Source organism: Protopterus annectens, chromosome 1.part1 (assembly GCF_019279795.1).
Source record: "Protopterus annectens isolate FY-2018-M chromosome 1.part1, PAN1.0, whole genome shotgun sequence".
NCBI classification, from domain to species: domain Eukaryota; kingdom Metazoa; phylum Chordata; order Ceratodontiformes; family Protopteridae; genus Protopterus; species Protopterus annectens.
Genome location: NC_056726.1, coordinates 28485800 through 28498594, shown reverse-complemented (window position 1 = coordinate 28498594; position 12795 = coordinate 28485800). Strand labels below are relative to the sequence as shown.

Below are 12795 nucleotides of genomic sequence, written 5' to 3'. Positions count from 1 at the left end.
TTTACGAATACTATCCGTAGTCTGGAGACCACTTTTATGTGCTACTACTGCGAGTTACTGAAAGTCACTGTGCCTGATGCTAGGGGAAAAAAGGCAAGTTTAAAGGAAGTAACTTAACAGCACGTTTGTGCTTATTATTGGGCAAGTCACCACCCTATCCCAACCAAAATAATTAGAGCAGTCTCAGCATTAGAATAATTAAGGTGATGGAAGTGAAGGGTGGACAGCATCCCATTACAGGTTGCATCTGCAGCAATTTCAAGGAGTAATGACATTTGCACTGTGTTGATCATAGGTATTTTCAGCTCCACTCTGCTGAAGAACAAATGTCTAAAACTGAGGGCTTCTGTCTCAGTAAATTTCTAAGCATGTTTACAAAAATATTTTTACATTTACTGCGAAAATGTATGTAACAGTAACAATTTCTAAGCATGTTTACAAAAATAGGTTTGCATTTATTGTGAAGAAGTAAGAGTGATTATACTGATGCACTGTATTTTCTTAAAACAATTGCTCTTAAGAAGCACATCAAAAGCATTACGGACATCAGACAACATAAAACAAAATGTTAGTGATATTTGTAAATTCAATGACATTACATTGCTTTTCATTGAGTTTCACTGGCAGGATGAGGTTTCAACTTAGCCATTTAAATTCCCGGAAGATGAACTTGTTCCTTGCTGGTTTCCATACAAAATCACTGCCAGTACAATTTTTGCTTGTTGGCAGTGGATCAGTGTATGTGGTCTTTTCTCTGCAGCTGTGTGGCCATACAGTTAGAATATTTAAATAATGGACCCTACACACTGGATGCAATGAACTTGCCCCCTTGCAATGAAGTTTCAACTAGCTGAAAGTTCTACATTTTTGGCCCACTGAACCTTCAGCAGCAAACTAAAGCTCTGGGAGATAGAGTAGAATCGAACAGTAATGCAGTTTTGTCTGATTATAGCACCATCATTTCTATCCCCTCTACTGCAACACATCTAATAAATATAAAAAAATTTTGAAAAGATGATTTATAGCACATTTCCTTACTAACCTTGGGTCCATAAAATGCTCCATCTCCAGGGTTCAGTTCCCACTTCTCACCAAACTCATTAAGGCTAGCTTCAAGTTGCTGAGAAGAAAATCACAACATACAATGAATGGATATAAAATTGATATAAAAAAAAAAAAAGGCAAATTATGTTGTGCCCCAAATAATGTGTCACCTACAATTACAGACATTGTGAATACTGTTAAACAATGCATGGCTGTTTTCTTTTTGAAGCCACTAAAAAATATTTAGATTCGTGAGTGCTGTTTGCCATCTATCAATTTACCAGATTCGCTGTTTTTAATATGTCGTTTCCACCTATGGCATCAGGGAACATCTCCCTAAAATAGTTCAGTGCAAAATATCAACATGTATGTGGACTTCTGTGTTTAAATTCAATTTTACAGAAATCACTGCAAGCTAAAAGATTACAACACTAATCATAGTTAGTATTTGTTAAGTACCACTTTTACACAACTGACTGGTCAAAATGGCACTTGAATGAATTAAAAATGTACATTCAGTCTGAGGAAAAGAGAAGTTTCTCTAATACAAAGCAACTCATACTCGTGTTGCTAGACACCACAAATAGCTGTAGTAGTCTAGTCCATCCCAGGAGTGGCTTGTGGCAGTGTTGTATAGGCTGCTGGGCGAATGAAGAAATCGTATTTTTTTTTTTATTTTAATAATAATTGATTTTCCCATTTCTGAGTCTCAGACTTCCTCACATGCTACTGCACATGTATGGAGTTCTGGTGACTTCACAGTTCTGTTAAAACAAAATTCAACTTACTCCACTCAGAAGGTGTTTTCAGAACAGCCCAGTATTAACTGTACTTTAAATGGAGAATAAGGTGAAGGTAATTTTGCCTTACTACAGATCTTCCTGTCACTGCTGCTTTTATTGGTGGATACTCCCATCAGGTGACTGGGGAAATTAAGTGAAAGTAGAAAGTAGATGGGTGCAGATGCAAAAGTCAATCTTTTTTCTTTTTTTTTAAACTAGCACTAGGTGTATCACTGCCAGTCAGTATTAGGTGCTTCACTGCCAGTCAGTATCTAGGAAGGTTAAGTATCTTTTAAGTGTCTGTGTGTGTGTGTGTGTGTGTGTGTGTGTGTGTGTGTGATACAAAAACTCTTAGGTGTTCCTGATTTTGCCTCATATTTTGCTCTCCTCACATGGGGATCCAGGGGGAATTTCCTCTTTCAAAAATTGTGGTTGCAGCCCATGCTAGCTCAGATAAAACACATTTTTGGTTGTCTGACCGAACAAGGAGAGGTCATAGCAGCAAGCCAGGAAGACTTAAATGGTGTTGAAGATGAATGTCAGGGTGAGTTCCTTACTCCATTAGTGAAGCAACCATAATTAAGACTTACAATTTGCTGGGGTGCAAAAATGAGGAACTCTGCCAAAGTGCTGATGGGAAATGCCCTCCAATATATGGCAAGAAACAGGGGTCCAATAAATGCACAATGGTTCTTAAGCTAAAGACACCTGACAGTCCACTGTAATACCAGCATCCTCAGGTGTACAAACAGAACCAGGAGGATCATGGCAACCATTATGACAGCAATATGCACCATGATAGGGGCCTGAACTCTATGTGCTGCATCCTTTCCTAGACTACCAGTGTCATTACTTCTTGTGTCCTCCATAACAGCATTACTGGTATTAAACAGTATTCATCTCCATGCTTATGAAGACAATTTGCTAAGATGGGGACATAGGGTGCCCCTTCTGGTTTATGGTAACACACAGTGACTTCAACATTGTGTGCTCCATTGTAGGACTGTTACCAGAAGTCCTTGGATATTTATCCAGGTAGTGGAAAGCAAGAATTTACCTTATTAAAATTACAGTCATCATGGTCAAGACCTGCCAAAATACACTTGGCATTGAAAAACATCCAAATGGCCAAAAGTTGTACTGGAAATGGTGCCAAAGCAAACTGAAGGAATCTCTTGTATTGAACCCCTCCTCCACAAACACTGACATGCCATTCAATCTTAACACACACAGATACTATCCAGTAGAGTCACCATCCAGAAATGCATGTGCTAAGTGAAGTCATTCACTTAAATATTCCATTGCACTTTTACATTACCAGATTATGCTCTTGTCAATTTCACCAGTATCCTAATCCTCTTCAATTAATTCTTCTTCAATTCCAGCCATGCAGCATACAGGTATGAAACTCTGACGCCACCAAGATGACCCATATTTGACTAGTGGCAAGGGCTCTGGAGGGACCAGACAAGAGAGAATGCGAGTGAGTCATCGAAGCCAGCTCACTCAGTTTATCATGTGTAAATGAGGTCAAGCTTGTGTCCGAAACATTACTTATCAATACTCACTCACGTGATTACTAGTGTGCCACCAACTGGCTTTTCAGAGAAAATTAGAAGTTATGTACTCACCATAACGTTCCATCTGAGTAGGTGTATTCATTTGTCTGCAACCTGTGGGTTATGGATCCAATATCGGATCCGAACCGGCATGGTTTTCCAGCTATGGATCCAAGCTCTCAGCTCCTCCCCTCACCCATAATGCCCTGCTCTACCCTCATGACCTCAGATCGAGTTTGCCAAAGCAACAACACCCTAAAAAGGGTAACATAGAATATGCAGGAAACTGAAAGGCCAGGGGGATAGGAGGGCGGGATGGTTGCAGACAAATGAATACACCTACTCAGATGGAATGTTATGGTGAGTACATAACTTCTAAATCTGAAGTAGGATATTCATTTGTCTGCAACCTGTGGGACAGAGTCCCCAGCTACCTGAATCTTGGGCGCCATCATGGAAGGATATTCCGGAGCACCATGAGCCAAAGGATGCTCTACCCTAGATGCAAGATCCAACTTATAGTGGGAAATAAACGTATGAGATGAAGCCCACGTGGCTGCTGCACAAATATCATCTAGAGGAATCCTAGCCTTGAAGGCTGCCGAGGTAGATACTGACCGGGTTGAATGGGCATGAACACCCTCCGGTGCGGCCTTCCTGAAGCTTGATAAGCCAATAAAATGCACTGTGAAATCCAGCGGGACAGAGAAACTTTAGAGATTGGCTTGCCCAAATTGAATTTTGCAAAGGAAATAAACAGCTGGTCGGATTGCCTATGACCAGCTGTCCTGTTCAGATAAAATCTAAGTTGCCTGTGAACATCTAGTGAATGTAGCTTATATTCACCTTTGTTTTCATATTTAGGGAAGAAAACAGGGAGGTTAATGGATTGATTGATGTTTGCTTCAGAAGCGATTTTAGGAAGAAAGGACGGGTTGGTCCTGAGCGAGACACGGTCCGGATGAGATACCATGTACGGAGGTTTACCTGATAATGCTTGAAGTTCAGAAACTCTCTTGGCTGATGTAATGGCTACCAAAAGGCTGTCTTGTAGGACAAGAATTTGAGATCCACCGTAGCCGCTGGCTCGAAAGGAGGGGCGGTCAAGGCCTGTAGGACCAGAGAAAGGTCCCAAGGAGGAACTGCTTGTTTTATAGGGGGCCTGAGAAGAAAAGTACCTTTAAGAAAAATTTTACACAATTTGGCTGACATAAGAGGATTAGAGTCATGGCCAATGTGATAGTGAGAAATTGCCGCCAGTTGTACTTTGACTGTGGAACTGCTGGCACCATCGTTAAAGAGAGTGGTTAGAAAGTCAAGCACTAAAGGAAGAGGAACCGTGAAGGGATTCAGGCCTTGCCGCTCCGCCCACAAAGAGAAACGTTTCCACTTGCTTCGGTAAACCTTTCTAGTGGATGGTTTATGAGCTGCCACCAAAATTGCCTTAACCGGTGATGAAATACCGGAGTCCTTATCAAGAGTGGAACTGGAGCAGCCAAGCGGTCAGCTTCAGGTTGTCCAGATTCGGAGGAGGAATGCAGGATGGATGGGATATCAGATCCGGGATGGGATCTAGAATCCAAGGAGGATTCACCGAGTGAGACCTTAGGAAGGGGAACCAGATCTGTCGAGGCCAGAATGGAGCAATGAGAATCATTCTGCAACCCACCCGAGAGGCTTTCTGAAGAACTTGGAGCATCAGAGGCAAGGGTGGATAGGCATACAGAAGACCGGGTGGCCAAGCATGCACCAGAGCGTCTCTTGGGGTACCTCCGGGAGGAGGTATTAGAGCGAAAAACTGTCGCACTTGGTGTTTGAGGGAGAAGCAAAAGATCGCATGAAGGGGTTCCCCACCGTGCGAATATGCGTTCCGCTACTTGACAATTGAGAGACCACTCGTAAGGGGTCAGAATGGTGCGACTGAGCTTGTCCGCTAGGATGTTGGACCGACCGGAATGTGCGTTGCTATTAGAAAGCGATTGGTGGAGATTGCCCATTCCCAAACTCTCATGGCCTCTCGACAAAGAGGGTAAGACCTTGTTCCCCTTGCTTGTTGATGTACCAGACAACAGACATGTTGTCCGATTGAATCGCAATTGTTCCCAAGGGAAGAAAGTCCTGAAGTGCTAGCAACGCTAAGAGCACTGCTCTCATCTCTAGAACATTGATATGCAGTAAGGTCTCTGAATCGCTCCACGTGAGTTGGACGGTCCGGCCCAAAGTGCCCCCACCCGAGGCGGAGGCGTCCGTGGTCACCGTGGCGAGAGGGGGAGAAGCACAAAATGGGCGGCCTTTGTGGAGATCCGGGGAGTGGAGCCACCACAAGAGGGACCGCTTGCAAGCCTTGCTGATCGCTATGGGATGATGCATGGGAGAGCAAGGTATGACCACTGTACTAAGAGCGTCCACTGTAGAATGCGCATATTGAGCCTGGCAAGAGGAAGAAGTGCTATAGCCGATGCCATGGACCCTAGAGCCCTCAGGACCAACTCCGCTGGAACAGAACTTGAATGGAGAATGGCCCGCACCTGGAGCTGCAGATTTAGAACTCTGTCCGCAGTGAGGAAGGCTCGTAAACTCCTTGTGTCTAGCCTGGCCCCTATAAAATCTAAGAGCTGTGTGGGCGCCAGGTTGGATTTCTTTGTATTTATTGTGATGCCCAGAAAGGGAGCAAGATGGAGAAAGGAGTCTCGCGCCAATAGAAGTAGATGCCTTGTTGGGGCGGTAAGAAGCCAGTCGTCCAGGTAGGGAAAGACCTGCACCCCCTGAAGCCTCAGGTGGGCCGCTACCACTGCTAATACTTTGGTGAACACCCTGGGGGCTGTGGTGAGACCAAAGGGAAGGACCCGGAACTGGTAGTGACTGGCTCCCAGCCGGAAGCGGAGAAACCTCCTGGAGCGCCTGTCCATCAGGATGTGGTAGTACGCGTCCTTGAGGTCTATCGAGCACATCCAGTGATTTTCTCCCAGAAGGGGGAGAATAGATTGCAGAGTGACCATTCGGAATTTTTCTTTGGGGACTGCCAGATTCAAGAGAGAGAGGTCTAGGATTGGACTTAGTTCCCCGTCTTTTTGGCACTAAAAGAATCTGGAGTAGAACCCTGATCCGATCTGGTCTGGGGAACGGGCTGGATGGCACTTTTCTTTAGATGATGGCCAATTTCTGCCATAGCGGCCTCCCGTTGCCCGGGTGGGGCGTCTGTGAGTGACTTCAACTTTGGCAAGTGAAGGAAAGGAATGCGATATCCCTGGATATGATTTGGAGAACCCAGCGGTCCGATGTTATGGACTCCCATGCCGCTAGGTGCCCCGAAAAACGTCCCCCGACTGCCTCCAGAGTAGAGCAGTCGGGCAACCCCTCAGGGTTGCTGCGCGGGCCGTTCAGAGAAAGGTTCCCTGGACCCGAAGTTTCTGGGAGCCCCTCTGCCTCTAGGGCGGCGTCCTCCCTGCCCTCCTCTGCCACGGAAGGACTGGTTGTCCGGAGCAGGCTGGGACTGCTGCGACTTCCGGAACCACATCTTCTTCTGACCCTTTTGGTTCCTAGAATAGGGCCTCTGGGGTGCAGAGAAGCGGATTCCGACGGCAGACAGCGTCTTCCCGTCCTTTTCGCTCCGGGTCAACGTCTCGCGAACGGTCTTGCCAAACAGAGCAGAACCATCAAAGGGGGCGTTCGCAAACGACGCTTTGAAGGGCTCAGAAAAATCGCAGTGACGGAGCCAGGCCTGACGTCTAGTGACCAGTCCTGTCCCCGCAGCTCTAGCGGCGCCTTCCGTTGCATGGGAAAGTAGCCGCATAGAAGTATTTGTAACTGACCTAAGAGTGGCCATACGGGTGGAGTGCAGAACTCTGTCCTCCTCCGAAATGGACTCGGGGGGGGATGCAGCGTATTCCTTAATAAGATCTCGCTGCATCCTAATGACATGTGCCAAATAGTTCAGCGCCCTTACCGAGAAGGTCGCCGAACTGAACATCCGCTTCCCCAAGCGGTCCATCATCCGAGACTCCTTGCTCGGTGGGTGGACTGAGGGACTCTCCTGAGCCAGTTCCCTCTTTGTGGCCGCCGCCGTCAACATGGCATCTACCGGAGGCCCCTTACTCCAATGGGCCCGGTCGGATGGCGGACTAAGGATCCTATCCGGTCTTTTGGGAATTGGCTCCACGGTGTCCGGTTCCTTCCATGCCCTGGTGGTAATAAGGTCCACCAGGGGGTCGGCAGGGGGGGACACCCAAGAGGTAGACGGGCCCGTTTCAAATGCCTCCAAGAACACGGACTCGTCCGAGGAAGACTTGGGGGCAGACCACCCCCCCCTTATACGGAGCATTTCCATGATGTCTCCAAAGGAGACATCCTCGGGGGGTGACCGTGGGGAGCCTTCCCTTTCCTCCAAGTCCGTGTCTTCTGTGAGAGACTCGGGGGAGTCAATGTGCCTCCTTTTGCGTATGCTTGAGGGACCTCCTCTGGGGGCTGTCAGAGGAGTCCCCGCAAGCAATTTGCTCCATAGGAGCAACTTGGGGCACAGAAACGGGCTGTCCCAGGGGCCGGATGGTGGAAGCCTGGCCCAGTGCAGAGGGAGCGGACGGAGCCGAACAAGTGCCGGGGTCCGGAGACCCTCAACAGAGCCCTCTCCACTACATCAAAAGCCGAAGGGAGCCGACCTCACCAAAGGATCCGACAATCGGCTCCCCTCGGATCCGAAGAGTGGACGGAGCCGGCGCGCGCCGGATCCGAAGGACAGTACGCTCAGACACAGACGGCGCAGAAGGAGCACTGATCCCCCCGGATCCGAGGCTCGGATCCAGGCTCCGAGAGGTCGGATCCGACGCACTCGAGGGCAGGGTCGGATCCGGTACCAAGTACTATCGGCGCCGACCCACCCCGCCCGGCTGCTCGGCTCCAGCTGCTCCGAACCCGGATAGCGGGTCGGAGAAGGAGCAATAGGCTTAAAAGGGTGTTGAGCTCCCCGGAGGGGAGGCAAGAGCACTCCCATCTGCATCTGGGCCTGGATGAACCTTCTCATCATCCGGTCCAGATCAGCATCAGAAAGGCTATGTGTAGATCTCGGCGAGGCTACCGAGGTAGGCCTGGAGTGCCTCCTCGATAGCCTCGACGGAGATCGGGTCTCCTCCTCCTCAGGACCCGTGAAAAGCACACAGGGGACCGGAGCCGAGAAGGAGGAGACCGAGCCGACAACGGAGCCGGGAGAAGCCGCTTGGCTGGCGGGCCGAAACAGAGGTCTCGGCCCGCGCCAGGTGCTTCTCCCTCCGTCCTTTTTCTAGCATCCCTCTCCTCTCCAGAAACGGGAGGTTGAGTCCCAGGAGCAGGAGGGGTGCCACAGGGGAACAACCGTAGCCACAGTTGTTCCCGAAGGAGCGGAGGCCGGAGCCGAGTCTGGCGGTAAAGACCCGCCAAGACAAGCTTGGACCTCCGCTCCTCAGTGCCCTGGGGTTGAACCCTGCACAAATGGAACAACCAGATGTGAGGTGTTCAACCCCGAGACACTTAACACACCGAGTGTGGCCATCAGCGGTGAGAGCTTATGGCCACACTCGAGCATTTTGAGAAAATAGATTTAGGCTGATCAGCCATAATCTATAAAGCTACTAAAAGTAACTTAAACAAAAAGACACACAGGCCCAACACACACACTCTACGCAACAGCGAGGGGAGGGAAAAAAATTACTTAATTTAACTCAAAATAAAACTATCAAAGAGGGAAACCTAAACTTTCACACAGAAATACACAAAAAACTTTAAATTTTCTGTTTTAACAGGTAATAAATCACCACTTAGCTGAGAGCTATGAATACAAATCCAGTCACCAGCGCGGCAAACGAGATCTGAGGTCATGAGGGTAGAGCAGGGCATTATGGGTGAGGGGAGGAGCTGAGAGCTTGGATCCATAGCTGGAAAACCATGCCGGTTCGGATCCGATATCGGATCCATAACCCACAGGTTGCAGACAAATGAATATCCTACTTCAGATTAAGAGTTTCCTTGCCTGCATCATGTTTTTCTGTTTCATATGTTGGTGCAGTCTTGGAGATGGTATAAATAACAGGGCATGGGTGCTACAGGGGAGGTTGTCCCCTGCAAAAAAAAAAAATTCTCACTCTGGAATACTGTCCATATTCAGATTTCAGTCACTGGTGACATCAAATGATTCTTTGCTCTTATCAGGAGATCACTGCAGCAATAAGCCTAGTTGTGTGTCACTTACCAAGAGGTTAGCATGTGTAGTAACTCATGTGCCCCTTCCAAACAACAACTGCAGAGCTCACAAGTTGCAAGAGAAAAGGTGAGATTGGGTGGACCTGATCCTTGACATGTAAATGACTGCTTCATCTCCCAATTCATCTGGATATCTCCACAGAGAGAAGATCAAGAGCCAAGATCACATATGGTTTCAGCCTCTGAGGAGCAAATGGGGCAACTGAACAGTCGGGGTGGGGGCTGAGCTAGATGATAAGCATGGGGATCCAGGGGAAATAATTTCCTCTTCTAAATCTGCAGAAATTATATTTAAACATTGCACAGATGATATTTCTATTTTCCCTCTAAATGACTCACAATTGTTTTCCACACTTATGTACATGCATGTATGTACATACACACACACACACACATATATATATATATATATACATATATATATATATATATATATATATATATATATATACATACACACACACACACACATATATATATATATATATATATATATATATATATATATATGTATGTATATATATACACATATATATACCCCAATAAGGCCTATATATATATATATATATATATATATATATATATATATATATATATATATATAAACTCAATGTATTAGTCATAGAAGAATCCATTGTGAGATATGAGACACACAGATGTGCCCCTCACCAGGCTGGATAAGGAGAAAGTCAGAGTTAGTTGTTTGTCGGGTGCCAGAATCTGCCATATCACCCATGCCCTCAAGTCTCTCAACATCAGCTACTGCTATGACTCTGTCATAGTCCATGTTGGCATAAATGCCTTGAGACATACCTTCCTGGACTATACGAAAAGAGACGTGATTGAGCTCGCTGAATATGTGTCCCAGGCAGGTATGTTCCCAGCCTTGAGCAGCATTCTACTATCACCCAGAATGATGCCTCAATACAAATAGAAAATGGTGTCATCCCAACAAGATCCAGTACCTGACAGCGTGGGAAGACATGACTGACAAACCACAATGCTTTGCCAGAGATGGCCTGCATCTATCTCCCTTGGGCTTCAGGCTCCTGCCTCCCCCATAGTGCCTTTTTTAGGCAATGATGAGTTTAAAACTACCAACATGAACATTTCATCAAAATACAAATTAAAGTTATGCTGCTAAATGCTAGGAATCTAAACATGAAACTGCACTCACTGCAAGCATTTTTAACCCTGGAAGATGCTGACATTTGTGCAGTCACAGAAACCTGGTTCAAAGCTGCGGAGAGCACCCCAACCATACCAGGTTACTCATCCTATCATGCATTCAGACCCCAAACCATGGGCAGTAAACCAAAAGGAGGTGGAGTTGCAATATATATAAAAGACATACACACCTCCAGGTTAGACAAAAACATTAGGGCACACAGGAGACACTCCAGGTGCCATTAACCACCGACAGGGTCCCTACTCAAATCATAGCTACCTACAGGCCCCCAACTTTGACTCAGAATGCCCACTCCACCTATCGGGACCTCTTCAAATCTATCAAGATTCAATCCTTTACCATAAAATCCTGGGTGACTAACTATCCAACTACAGACTGGAAGAACTACTCATGCCAAAACACAAATGCCTAGAGATTCCTTGATTTTGTCAATGCAAATGCCTTAGACCAGCTGGTCAACACCCCCACAAGAGGAGAAAATACCTTGAACTTGGTATTAACCAACATGTGTAACCACTGCAGCATCCCTACAGTGTCATCCTCCCTGGTAAGATCTGACCATCCCTACAGTGTCATCCTCCCTGGTAAGATAAATAAATAAAATAAATAAATAAGATCTGACCACAAAGTGGTCACTTTCGAAGTCACCATCTCCCACGACCCCCCCCCCCCCCAGCTTGGGTCAAACAAAAAAAAATTCTCCAAAGCTGATAACCTCCTGAGGGAAGGTATAAACAGCTTCACAGCCCCATCACCTCCATAGGAACTGCCACATATGTCCAACCTTACACCAAAGTACTATACGAGCATTTTTATAGCTGCATGGAATCAGAAATACCTGACAGGACAAAAGTATCCTCCTCAAAGAAGAGTACATCTGTCTGGTGGATATCTACAATAAATAAACTCTATAATAAAAGGAAAAAATTGCTGCCCAGGACCAAGAAGGAGCAGGTGCCTAATTGGAATTAATCTCTCCTTAGCCTGAACAAGCATATAAGAGCACTAGTGAAATCCTACAAAGCAAACTTTGAGTACAAACTGGTCACCTCTACTAAAGACAATCACAAGACTTGCTTCACTTATGTCCGCAGTCTCAAGGGAAGCACTGAGATCTGCTCAGAACTGGTGGTCAAGGTCACCACATACACAAACGTAGTAGATATAACCAACCCGCTGAAGACAGGTTCGGTGAAAACACTGCCACCCATCAGTAAAACAGGACATCTCCAGCACCTGCTCTCTACGGAGGAAGTTATCACTGCCATCTCAAGGGCAAAAAAATACAGCCTCCATGGGACGCGATAACATCCCAGGCTGCATCCTATATGAACTTCAGCAGAAACCTGCAGCACCATTAGGCACCCTATTCATCCAAAGCCTGAGTACCAGCTTCGTCCCAACCGAGTGGAGGACAGCCATTGTCATCCCTTTGCACAAAGGTGGAGCATCCCTCGATCCATGAAATTATAGACTCAGCCTAACTATCCTGATCTGCAAGGCCACAAAGTGGATTATCATAGACTTCATTAACAAGATCCTTGGCAATTTCCAAACACTCTATCCCACACAGCTTGGTTTTGTCAAGGGGAGGTCATGCCTGTCAAATTTGGTCGGCTTCTTTGAAACCGTCACGAAAGCCATGAGTGAGGGGAAGACGGTGCACACCGCTTACCTTTGACCTGGCCAAAGCCTTCGATACTCTTCCATACTTGGATATAACAGACAAGCTCTCTCAACTAGGCATCAATCCGTATGTTACCAGATGGATAGCAAACTGGTTCACTGATAGAACCCACCTAGTCAAAACAGGAGAAGCCACCTCAAGCAGTCGATCCATAATGAGCAATGTACCCCAGGGTTCGGTCTTGGGGCCTATGTTGTTTGGGACACACTTTCCTGAGGTGCTGGCCAAAACCAGTGGGCAATGGCTGACCAAGTTTGCAAAAGACTGCAAGCTGGGCACTGTCATCAATTCCCCTAGTGATGTGGA

General features: G+C 46.6%; 1 protein-coding gene across 1 annotated transcript in view; it reads right to left on the bottom strand.

Moving 5' to 3' along the window:
* The window catches only part of TARS1 (threonyl-tRNA synthetase 1), a 767350-nt gene that overhangs the window by 307167 nt on the left and 447388 nt on the right, over positions 1-12795 (bottom strand). The window contains exon 14 of the mRNA XM_044073446.1: positions 1043-1120. Coding sequence (XP_043929381.1) covers positions 1043-1120 — 78 coding nt within the window. The remainder of the gene's footprint in view (positions 1-1042; positions 1121-12795) is intronic.